General features: G+C 39.6%; 1 protein-coding gene across 1 annotated transcript in view; it reads right to left on the bottom strand.

Annotated features, from left to right (window-relative positions):
* Positions 1-12,789, bottom strand: part of C2H1orf198 (chromosome 2 C1orf198 homolog) — a 46,929-nt gene that overhangs the window by 20,319 nt on the left and 13,821 nt on the right. Inside the window, exon 2 of the mRNA XM_072647458.1 lies at positions 8,502-8,552. Within this exon, the coding sequence (XP_072503559.1) occupies positions 8,502-8,552 (51 nt within the window). The remainder of the gene's footprint in view (positions 1-8,501; positions 8,553-12,789) is intronic.

Genomic DNA, 12,789 nt, shown 5'->3' with positions numbered 1-12,789 from the left:
AATCCAGCACTGTCTCCAGTGGCAGCCGCTGAAACAGTGAGTGAGTGAGGGAAAACTAGAGTCCCCATCCCCTGCCACTTCTGCTAACAGGCAGGAGCTATTTGCTCTGTAGCAGGGGGAGGGGGGGTGAAGAGGGAAAGTACTATGGCCTTCTCAACCTACCCTACCTTCATAACTTGTGAAAAGGTGAGCACACGCCAAAGGGGTCTCAGTCTAGTAAGCTCAGAAAACTAGGCATTCCAGGGGGAACAAAATAGGAGGGGGTTGGTTTGAGACATTAGACAAACAGGAAAAAAAGGGCTTAGTGGTTGAAGAGCTTGAGGTGATTTGCCTTGAGACTGACCCGGTCAAGTTGATCTAGCTGTAGAGGTCCTGGACAGGGTCTGGAATTGAAACAGAGACTCAAACTCTGTAGCGAGGGTCTGGTAAAAGAATCTTTATAAGCCACTGGTAGTTTAGTGTGAATGGTCACAAGTGGCCTATACAAAAATAAATAAAACAGTCTGCCAGGCAACAATCTGATCTAGCAAAAACCTAAGCAAAGGAATGAGAGCTCGGAAATTCTGGATGCTATTGCCAGCTCTAATACTGACTGCTGTGACATTAGGCAAGACCGTAAACCAGGCTTCAGTCACTCCAGCTGTTAAACAAAAACACCACTGACTAGCTTCATTGGGGTGCTTTGAGGCCAATTCTGGGATGAAGCTGAAACTTCTATTAAAATACAAAGTCCAGTAGGAATCAGATCACAGTTTGCACTCCCAGAGTGGGTTTTACATAAGAGTATCTAACTTCTTTGACACACTGGGATTTTCCTAGTGGTCCATAGTGAAATGGGAAATCCAAGAGCTCAAGAAACAAGAATCAGGGAAGGGAAAAAAGCATTTATAGGATCTATGATGCTATGTGCTAGGATCTATGATAAGCAGCTAAGCACTAACATAAGCAGTTTATAATTATCTCTGATCCTCACAACAACCCCGAGAAGTAGGTGAGGAAACTGAGGCAAACAGGTTCGTGTAGCATTAATTTATGTAACTTATTAAATTCAATCACTATTTCTGCATATCAAGTAGTGTGCCAATCTGAATGAAGCATGTGAAACGACAATTTAATAAGTATGTGAGAGATCACCTTCACTGAGATATATCTAAAGCAATCAAGCCTGAACATCAGTTCTCGTTCTCTGACAATAACTATGCAGCCTTGGGTAAGCCAATCTCTTAGGTATCAGTTTCCCAGGCACTAGAACTAAATGATCAGTTTGGGTCCAAAAGGCTCAACTAGAACAAAGAGCAGAATTTTCAGAGGCAAATTTAAGCTTGCTATCAGGGTCAATGTCCTAACAATGAGAAGTATCCGCAACTGGAACAGGCTGCCTCAAGAGGTGGCAGGTTATCCCACATCAAAAGTCTTTAAGTAGATGCTAGGCAATCCTGAACTGGGTATGTCATAGAAGGCACTATTTGAGGGGTTTGGGTTGGACTAGAATGCTAAGGTCCCTTCCAACTCTGAAATTCTGTAACCTCTAAGGTTCTTTCTAGTTCTAATGACAAATGATCTTCTAAAAACCTCTATGAACTGTTCTATCCCTAAAAAAAGGCTAGTTACCCATGGCTTTAAGCCACACTAGAATCAGTGGTCTCGATCACATAAAAGTGGCAAATGGGAAGATGTAAATGGAGCAACTACTTGTGTAAGTGTCCCAAGACCATAGGCTCATAGATCTGGAGTTGAAGATCTCTGAGGCCATCTATTCTAACACCTTCATTTTAAAGATGAGGAAACTGAGGTCAAGGGAGATAAAGGGATTTGTCAAATAAATAACTAGAAAAGCGGGGGGGGGGGGGTGTTCTAAAGTTCTGTTTGAATAGTCCCAGTCTTAGAAATGGGGATCAGAGTTTCTCCATCATTACTGATACAACTATCCTACTGTTTGAAGTAAATGATGACAACTTTTAAAACTGGCATCATTCAATTTTCAAGTTTGGAGACATTGGCAACCTTCAGGCGGCAGCCCTGGTTGAAGTTACTGGTACTTAATGAATACAGAGAAAGATGGGAAGAGGGATTTTGATGAAGGGCGACCTTGTAGACAATTGGGATTTTTAGAGTTTCCACAGCTTGAGTAGGGACTGGAATGGAAGGGATGGGATAGATTCCTCCCTATCAATCCCTTCTCATTTTTGTTTCATAAAGGACCCATATCAACCTGACTATAAGGGCTAGTTTGTACCTCTGAAATGGGGAGTTTTGATCTAAAAAGATTAGGTTATGATGCTGCCCCCCCCCCACTATTATTAAAACAAGTTTCTCTGCACAGTTGAGATCTGTTCAGTTTTATAAACATGCATGAAACACATAGTGTGCAGAGAACATGAGTTGGGGGCAGTGTTGTAGAAGAGAGAGAATCACCATTCTTTGGAGTTAGAAGATCTGAATTCAAGACCTTGAAAGAAATTATTATTTTACTCTTGTATTAATAACTAATTACTGAATCAGAATCAAGGTTTTTCCCCTTTTCTATTTCCTCATCCAGAAATCAGTATGGGAAATCTTTCTCAAAGACTTACCCAGTCAGGATGGCTAAGATCTAATCAAAGACAGTAAAAGATATTCTAAGCTTAGACAAATAGGTAGATTCTTGCTTACTGTGTTTAATCAGATAGGTCTGGGAAAATGTGGATTCTTCCCTTTGTCAGACGGGTGATATGGAAATTAATAAGTCTCTATGGCCAAGATTTGGGTATTCAGTTTCACATACCTCAAGACCCTCAATATAATATAGCCCACCTCTCATTGTATTATTTCTTCTCTCATTAATTGTTAACCAGAGTTGAGTGCCACCCTCAGAAACATCCACTCTTCCAAGGGCACATAAACTGTGAGCCCACTGCCATGAGGGGTCATTGGCATTCAAGAACACCACTTGACTAACAAAATTATTTTTATTTTTATTATTTTAAATTATCAATTCTTTTGTGTTACATATTAATTATTATTAATATATGGATTAATTACCCAGAAACCACATCTCTAGAACTTTTTGAACATCACAACCTAGACAATCTTAGGAACCTGTAAAAGCCTGGGAAAGTCACTTAGTTTTCTCATCTGTAAAAATGGGAATGATATTTGCTCTCTTTGTATCATAGAGTGATCGTGGGCAAAAGTGTTTTGTAAACCTTTAAGTATTATATAAATATGAGTTATTATTATAAAATGTTTACAAAAGATACAGGCTCCTACCAAGTAACAGAAAACTTGGCACGCACACATGTAAATCATTACAATTACAGTGAAACACTAACTAAAAATGTACATAACTACTATGGGAAGGGGCTCATGAGAGAAAGGGTTTAATAGCTGGGAGATTAAGGATAACTTCCTGAAGGTGATAGTTTGAGTTGGGTTTTAAAGGATAAGTAAGAGTGCTTTTGACAGATGGCAGGGGCAGGAAGTAGAGTAGGGAAGGAAGGAGTATTCTAGGGACAGAGATGATGTAAACAGAAGCAAGGTAAAAAAGTGTAGGGTAGGTTGGTCAGTAAGCATTCATCAAGCTTGTGTTAGACACTATGGTAAGCACTGGAGATACAAAGAAGGGCAAATTCAGGCTCTGGCATCAAGAAGTACACATTCTGACAGAGGAAACAACATGTAAACAACTAATTCAGAGATATACTGAGTAGATGGAAGGTAACATGGAAGGAAAAAGCCATAGTACCTAAGGACACTGCAGAAGATGGGACTTGAGTTGAGTAGAATTTGGGGGGAGAGTGTAACTGCAATGTGGAATTCATGAAAGGGATAGAGTGCAATAGAAGCCTAGAAAGGAAGGATGGTGCCAGATTTTGAGGGCCTTGAATGCTAAAATAAAATATTTGTATTTCACTCAGTAAGCAACAGAATTATCAGAGGGTTTTGATCAAAGGAGTGACCTGGTCATATTTATACAAAAGGAATGGAAGTCTGGCAGCAATGCAAAGGATGATCAGGAAAGACAGACTGGAGAGAAGGGAAATAGAATTCTGCCAAGGGAGAAACAAAGGCTACATCTCTATGACAATCAAATCAACCAGACGCTGCCTAGCAATAGGACTTTGGTCACTTCTCTCACTTTATGTTGGCTTCAGAACCCATGAACCTTAGCTGGCTGGCATTAGCACAAAGTGAAATCCATCCTGGAATGCATTAGCTTTATTTGTTTTCAAGGCCAAAAGCTTGAAATCTTCTTTATCTAGCTATTTTCCTTTGCCCAACCACACCAATCCAGGCCTGAATCAGCAGCAACCTCAGTGAGCCACAATTCTTGTACTGGAATGTCATTTGCACCAAGTTAATAATAGAAGTAATGTACCATCCCACTAACGGCTGATTAGGGGACATTTAACAAGGTAATTTTGGGGAGGTCAGCTACTTCCACGGGACATGTGAAGAAAGTACTCAGGTTTTAGGGCATTTTTGCTGTTTTCCTGTGGAAAGACATGTAAGAGAAAAAAAAAACCTTTTCATTCTGTCTCCTGATGTTTCCATGATATAGGACCATAGATATAGAACCACACGGGACCTCAGAGACCACCTGGGCTAACCTCTTCATTTTATAATTGAGCAAAATAAGTGACTTGCCCAGAATCACTCGGCTAATAAATATCAGGGATGTGATTTGAACACTGCTCCTTTAACTAGTGAGACAGTGCTTTTTCTACTGTACCATGCTGCCTCCCCAAATCATCTGGCATTGCTTTGGAGAGCTATTTGATGGGAGGATAGAGAAAGTAATGTCAAGTTTATTCCCAAAGGCTGTAGAGGAACCAATGCATAGGGACATTTATTTCATATCTCTACATAAAGCACATAGGAAACAAGAATTTCTTAGTTCTTCAGAGGAGTATTTGGAACCTTGGAGAAATATTAATGCAATTAATTAATCTATGCCTAGTATTCCTTCTGCAGATGTCAGGTGGATACAGGAGCCTTTTTTCTCATTGAGGAGCAGAGGTCACCAACGGCTGTGTCTGAGAGATCCTCCAGATGGTATCCCTTACCTTCTCAAGACAGGAACACTGATCTTCACCCTCCCACTTCCCACCCCAACTGACTCTCTCTCTCTCTCTCTCTCTCTCTCTCTCTCTCTCAGCTGTAATTTGCAGCAAAGTTCATAAGTACAATACTCTGAGCATGTCTGACAGAATCCCATTGGCAGGTAAAAGTAGATGCTTACAATTTCTTTTTAGACCAATAAGGTCCTAAGTCACTATTAAAGGCAGAAGAAAGATATGCTTGCTAGGATGAGGTCATATCCCCATAATGAACATATTTGCCTGAATTTATCCATCCAACAGATACTCTGCAAATATTTTGATATTATTTATCTATATACATTCTGATATTATTTATCTATATACATTCCTCCCTGGAAGAAATAAGCTCCTTGAGGGCAAGAACTTTTTCAGTTTTGTCTTTGTACTCCTTGTGTGTCTTTATATTTCCTGCACCTACCATAGTGTCTAGTGTATGGTAGCTGTTTAATACAACCATGTAGAATTGAATTGCTGAATCAGATAAACATGGAATTGTGGAAAGAGCTCTGGACTTAGAGCTGGAGGACCTGGGCTCAAATTCAGCCCCCCCCCCCCCACCACCACCACTTAATAGCCATGTGACTCAAAGGAAGTCACTTAACTAGAGCCTCAGTATTGTCATCCAAAAACAAATGGAGATAATAATACCTATGCTTTGTGCTTCACAGGGTTGTCATATGGATCAAAAGAGATAACAGAGCTGAAGTGCTACCAAACCTAGAAATGTGAGCTATTGCTATATGCCCCTCAAAGCCATCAGGAAAAGCCAATAATGGTAAATGTCATAGGATAAAATGACTCCTCAATTTTTAATCTGCAGGAACATTTGACACATAGGGCTTTTCCTTACTAAGCATTTTCTTGGAGCCTAGGTTTTTGTTTGTGTATTACATATGCTTCATCCATCTGGAACCCTTATGGGAAATTAGTAATAACTAACATTTATATGGTACTTTTGGGTTTGCAACGCACTTTAATAATGTCATCTCATCCCCACATCTCATCCACCCACCCCAACATAGGTGGGTATTATTATCATCCCTATTTTACAAATAAGAAAACTGAGGTTAAGAGAAGTTAGGCGATTTACCCATGGGTTCTGAGTTACTAAGTGAGATCTCTCTACTACACATTTCTGGTACTGGAATTCAGGTAAAGGAGCATGGGTGACAAAACCCAAGTAATGACAATCCTAATGATTAAAAATTAAATTGTAATTTAAAACTGCCCAAGAAAGAATGCATATAAAAACTGAACTTGAACCTCACACCAATGCCCTTGAGAATGCTTAACTACTCAACATGTTTAGATGTGTCCCCAGAAAAACCCAGAGAAAACCAGTAATTTGGCGACTACCAAATGGAACATGATACTAAGCTATCCTATGAGGTCAGAAGCCCAAGATCTTTTATGAGACTCCAAACATTAATTGATCCCATGAATTCTATGGCCCCGACAGAGAACAAGGAGAAACAAAGGAACAGATGTTAAGTCTCCCAATTTCAAAGGTCTGTGAAGACAGGCTTTCATCAAAAACAGATGGTCAGCATTTTTTTAAGAGATGAAATGACCTCAAAGATCACCTAGTCCCACCCTAAGAAGGAAAAGTAAAGTAAGTTGCCTATGGATCAAGGAAGAAGTAAGAGGCAAAGTTGGGATGAAAATCTACATCTCAATTCCCAAGTCCATGTGGGAATCCATCATATCATATACTCTTATATTGAAAAACATGATTCAAACCCCAGATGTACTTATAAATGCTTTTTAAAAAGACACACCACCTTACACTCTTCTTGTCCTTGTGCTTTGCTAGCATCTATAACAATAGCTGCTGAGCAGGCTGGGGAGATTCACAAGATCCCATAACATCAGGTAAAACATCCAGGCAGCTTTGCACAGTGGAAAGAACGTTGGCTCTAGGGATACAGAACCTGAGTTCAAATCTTGCCTCTGTTGCTTAATGTCAATATGACCTTGGACAAGTCACTTAACTTCCCTGGGCTTCAATTTCCTCATCTGAAAAATAAGCAGCTTGGACTAGATGGCTTCTGAGGTCCTTTCTAGCCCTAGATCTATGATCCTATGAGCAAGACTGGTGCTTGATTTGGATTGGTGACTTCATTCAAAATAAAAGGGTCAGGGCTCTAACAGCTGTCATTACTGTTCTCTACAGTTCCCCTCTGGGAAGAGACTACTATCCTACTAATCACTGAGGAAAGGGACAAATGTTTTCTAGGGCAACCCAATCTTAAATAAGGGACCAATATTACCCTGCTGTATCCAAAAGGTAAATGAAGAACCAATTCCATAGGACCAGAGGGGCTTGCCCAGGGTCTTAGAAAATCACACACATTCAAATTCTGAGTAGATGTGACTCTGGATCTCTCTTTGATTATGTACGACAAAGCTTCTGTAGAGCCCACCCAAAATCCCAACTTGTATAAGAAGCCCTTTCTGATTCTCCTTAATTCTGGTACTTTCCCTCTGTGATTATTTCCAATTTACCCAGGATATTTGACAGCATAGTAGTTTGTACAAAATAGGTCTCGAAGTTGTCTCCACCATTAGATTGTGAACTCCTTGAAAACAGGGGCTATCTCTTATTTTTGTATTCCCAGAACTGAGCACAGTACCTAGTATATGGAAGGTATTTTAAAAACACTTTTTGAGAGATTATAGAAAGGTAAATCCTTGTATCCCCCATACCCACAGTATCCATGTTAGAAAATTATTCCCCAGATGGAAGAAAAATATCATACACTTTTACAACATGAAAAAATCCACTGATTCTTAGGGATTTCCTCTTTATGAGCCTGGCACACTTTAGGCACTCATTGTTTGTTGAATTGAACTCTTCTCCTCTAGCTATCCTAGCCCAAAGGGTCATTCATTAACTAATCTTGAAGCACATTAAAATATCCCTCCAAATTGAAATTCTTCTCAAATTTCCTAATTTCAATCATAACAAAATATTAATCCATAGATCCAAAAACTCTTGTTCGCAGATGCCCTGCCTTTCACTGAATTTTGTCCTCCTAGAGGCCAGAGATGGGGAATGTGAGCTGAGTACTTAGATGTGAGGAGGAGAAGCACACCCAGAATTCTCACGTGACATGTTCCCTTGTCCCCAGGACAGATTATTACCCCAGTCAAGAGAATGGAACTAGTCTGATCATATTAACTATTGCTTTCATCTCTAATGTGCTTTTTTAAAAGCCTCCAAACCACACCATAATAGTTTTCTAACTCTTAACAGTTCCCCCACCCTTCCTTTTCTTTTCTGCAAACAATGGGCATGTCAGCTGTAGGCTGACTAGAAGTCCTACCATCCTCTAAGGCCATCAAATGTTAGCTTGTAAAGAGAGACATGTAATTACTCAATCCTTTTAAAAAGTAAAAATAAAACTGAATCCAACTTACCCTTGTTTCCCAGGAGAAAGGGGCAGAGTGTTCATCCTGCCAAGTTATATCCTGAAATAAAAATTCAAGAGTAAGCATGAAATCTGAACTCAGGCTTACAAAACCCAAAGCCATGACCCAATCATGGACAAACCATGTCTCTGGGGCTGTCCTCACTGCAATATTCTGACCATAGAATCTTGTTTCACGTTAGATATCGAGTCAAGCTTGTTTGCTTATTGCCTTCAACTGAATTGAAGGGTTACATGACTACCCCAGGATTTTACAGGAAGGGGGTATAGTTTTAATGAAACTGATAAATGCAGTATCCATTTAACAATGCACCTAATAAAAGAGACTCAGAGGGGTGAGAGGAGTTTAGAAATTAATTTTCTGGGCTAAACAGAACACAAAAGAGACGATGAAAAGTTACCATGTGCTCACACTTTGGTCCAATATAAAATCCATGAAGGCTGGAACAAAGTCTTACCTTTACCATACATCACACCCAGCACCCAGAATGGCATCCAGTACACAGTAAATACTTAATTGTTTATATTTAAGTAGGCGCTTAAATCTCTTTGAGATGGAGATTTATGATCCTAGAATCACACCTGTTATTTCTTTGGCTCTGCTCTCAATGGAAACCCAAATGAGGGCAGAAAAAGGGTAGATGAGAAATCCCAGAAATTGGTCTGAATGGGCAATGAGGCTGAGGAGCACTGTCCTCTATGAGATCTCCCAGTGACCTAGTCAATTGTGTTTCTGCTAAGCCAGCTGCCAAATGATTTGTCCATGCACAGCTCAAGTAAACAGTCAGCCCTACCCAAAACTGTGAAGCAGAGGAAGTTAATTTAGTACTCAGTATTCTTCTTCTTTGGCCTTTCTCAGGTGGTCTCCTCTTCTGCTAGTGCTGAACACAGGTCACAAGGTCATCAACTGAGAGCTGGAAGAGCTCTTAAAGATCCTCTTATCCAAACTCCTCATCTTACAAGTCATGAAACTGAGAACAAGGAAGTTAAGAAACTTTGCCAAGGACAGAGCCACACACCTCTAACATCAAATCTAGCACTTTGGCCACTATACTGTGCTTTATAAAATTACAGTAGTTGAGTTCAGGAGAGATGACTTTGTCCAACTATTTCAGACAGATAATGATAGTAAGTAACTTTGACCAATCAAGAACAGGACCCAAGTCTCCTGACTGTTGGCCTTTCCACTTACCATTCTAGTTCTTCACCTTATATTTTCAGTTTGTTTTCCTCCCAGGTGTGCAATAATATATTTGTTCTCATTAACCTTAATCCTGTTACTACTTCAACTCAGCAATGTTACTTTTCAATTACTTTTTTCTCTTTCAATACGTTAACTATCTCTTTCTTATCTCTACCCTTTCATTAACCTTACTTTTATGACTACACTCTGTATCACATTATTTAAGTCACTAATAAAAAAAAATGGGGCGCAAGAATGACACAGATGGAATATCATCACTGTCGTATCCACTAGACGAACATGGATCTACTAAGCTAAACACCAGTCTTTGGTGACAATCAGTTTTGTGCACACTTCTATTAAACATTAAGTGCCTACTATGGGCACAGGGCTGCGCTAGATGCTCTGAGAGAATTATAATGATTAATCACCATGTGGTCCCTAAATTCATGGAACATGCAGTATGCGAGCTCTGGACTATATACTCCCAATTTTTTAATGAGTACATTAATACTATCCATACTTGAAGAAGTCTTTCTTAAATATTGACTGCTCTATCATTTTCCTTGATCCACCAAATTTAAAAAGTTCAACTTAATAAGATCTTGATGGTCTTGGTCTGTTATAGCTGCTGGTCACCTATAGAGCTGTTCAAACAGAGGCAAACTCAGCACACAGCCACTATTGACAAGATGTTGAGAGTGTTTTACTCTTTTAATGTCAATTTCTCCTTACTCTCTTTCCTTTGGTGATCTCATCCACTCCCATTCCTTCAATTATCATCTGTATGTGAGTAGTTCCCAAACCCCTATCTCCATTTACAACCTCTCACCAAAGCTCCCAGATCAGTCCCTCTATCCATATATTCCAACAACTCAAACTAAATACATGCAAAATTCAATTTATCATCTTCCCCCCACCTCCTCCCCTAACTTTTAAAATTTCTGTTGATCACCCTCCCACCACCCAGGCTCCTAATCTCAATGTGACTTTAATCTTTTCTCTGACATCCAATCAATCATTTGCCAAATCCTGTTGCTTCTAGCTTCAAGACAGTTCCTTTATCTGTCCTTTTTTGCTTTTACCCTAACCATGCTAAATCAAACTTTTATTAGATATATTCTCTCTCCAACCCATCCTTCACACTGATGAATAATCTTCTAACATAAACTCTGATCACTCTACTCTTCCACTCCAAAAAAAAAAAAGTCAATGACTCTCCATTGTATAACAAATAAAAATTAATTCATGACACTGGCAATTAAGGCCCTCTGTAATCTGGCTCCACATTACCATTCTAGCCTTGTTTCATATCACTCCTTCCCATCTCAGGGGGACTAAGATGTTTGGGTATTTTCTTGAGCTCTCTCTCATCTCCAGTTATTTGCTTACTCCATCTCTGGTTAATTCAACAGACTCCACCTCATCTTTTTCTGTAGAAACTACTCTCTTCCTGAAAGAATGAACTCGGGTACCACCTTCTCCACTGAAATAGCTTTCCTTGGCACCACATTCTCCCTCCACCTCACGCCCAAAATGAAAATGATTTCTGCGAACTCAGCTGTGTATCATTTCTTACTAATGTAACAAAAATACACAAAATATCCAAGAGGATACCCCTCTTTGAAACAGACCTGAGAAATGGGGGAAAATGGCTCCAAAATGTGTAATTTTATCATCTTTTTAAGTTCAACTAACATTTTTTTTAAAAAAATTTATGTAGGACTAATCAACCATCAAGCATTTGTTTATATGTTTACAAGGGTACGGATAGATGAACCCCTTGTGGCACACCTCCCTTTTGAGAGGCCACGGACAAGAGCTGCACAGAATGGGCAGCCATGGATGAGCTGGGGATATGGATGTGTGATTTTTTTATCTTGTCATTTCTGGAGTCCCCTCTAGCAACACAGATTGCAGCCCATTCATCCTGACCATTTCATGTATTTCTCATCCATGTCCCTCCCAAAAGTTCACCACAGAGGGTTCACTTGTATATATTATGTAAATATAAAAATAAATGCTTATGGAATGATTATAAATAATGGCTGCTTAATAGATGTTAGTTAAATTGAAAAGAATAATAAGGATAGATATAATTGTCTTTTAAATAAGAAATAAGAATAAGAATTATCTTTTTAAATTTTTTTTAAATTTTTCTATCTCAGGTCTGTTTTGTTCAGGGGAGGTATTCGCTTGGAAAGTCTGGGTCCTCTAGTCATGGAACCTTAGCCTGTTGTGCATTGTAAATCCCAGGGAGTGGGAGCAGCATCTATCTCGGGAAAAATCAAGACTTGAGAGAGAACAATGGCCAGAGATTGGTGGTACCTGACTCAGAAAACCCAATGACGAGGCTGAACGGTTTGGCTGTCATTCATTCCTTCAACCATCACTGCCCCAGTCTGTAAAACAGATGATCTGCCTGCTTAAGGAATCTGGAAGAAAGTCCATGAGATTATATTTCCCCCACATACTCCAACTAATTTGGTCCTAGCTTTAGGTTTCACCAGCACAGGCTTAAGGACTTAGAGGACTTAGAGTCAGGATCATGAAAGGAATTGAGACTATGAAAGTTAATATACAGGACAGAAAAAGGGAAAAAGGCCATACTGTACTACTGGTTTAAAAAAAAAAAGCTGTTATTTTTACCCCTACTTCTTCTCATTTCAGGAACCAAGTATCTATTTATTCTCCCTCCCTTAGCCATTTGATATGAATCAAATCCTGACCTGGTATTCGTCATTTTCATATTACTGTGAATGCATTTCACACGTTGGAGTTCACTCCTGATGGAGGCAAAAGAATATTTAAGGTGGTCGTTGGCTTTTCCTAGTCACTGGGCCAGACTCTGAAGCTTCAAAATCTCCATCTCCCAACTCCAGGCACTTTCACTACTTGTCCCCCATACCTAGAATGTTCTTCCTCATAACTCAAGCTCCTTATTTACCCAGCTTCCTTCAAGACAGCTGCAATCTCACCTTCTGCAGGAGGCCTACCTACCCTGCTCACTCCCCAGCTCTTCATCCAGTGCCTTTCCCCCATTTACTTTATACTGGTCTTAGAGAAAAGGGACTATCTCTTACTTTTCTAAGTA

This window comes from Notamacropus eugenii, chromosome 2 (assembly GCF_028372415.1).
Source record: "Notamacropus eugenii isolate mMacEug1 chromosome 2, mMacEug1.pri_v2, whole genome shotgun sequence".
Classification (NCBI taxonomy): domain Eukaryota; kingdom Metazoa; phylum Chordata; class Mammalia; order Diprotodontia; family Macropodidae; genus Notamacropus; species Notamacropus eugenii.
The sequence above is the reverse complement of the archived record's forward strand: the minus strand, read 5'-3'. Positions and strand labels throughout refer to the sequence as shown.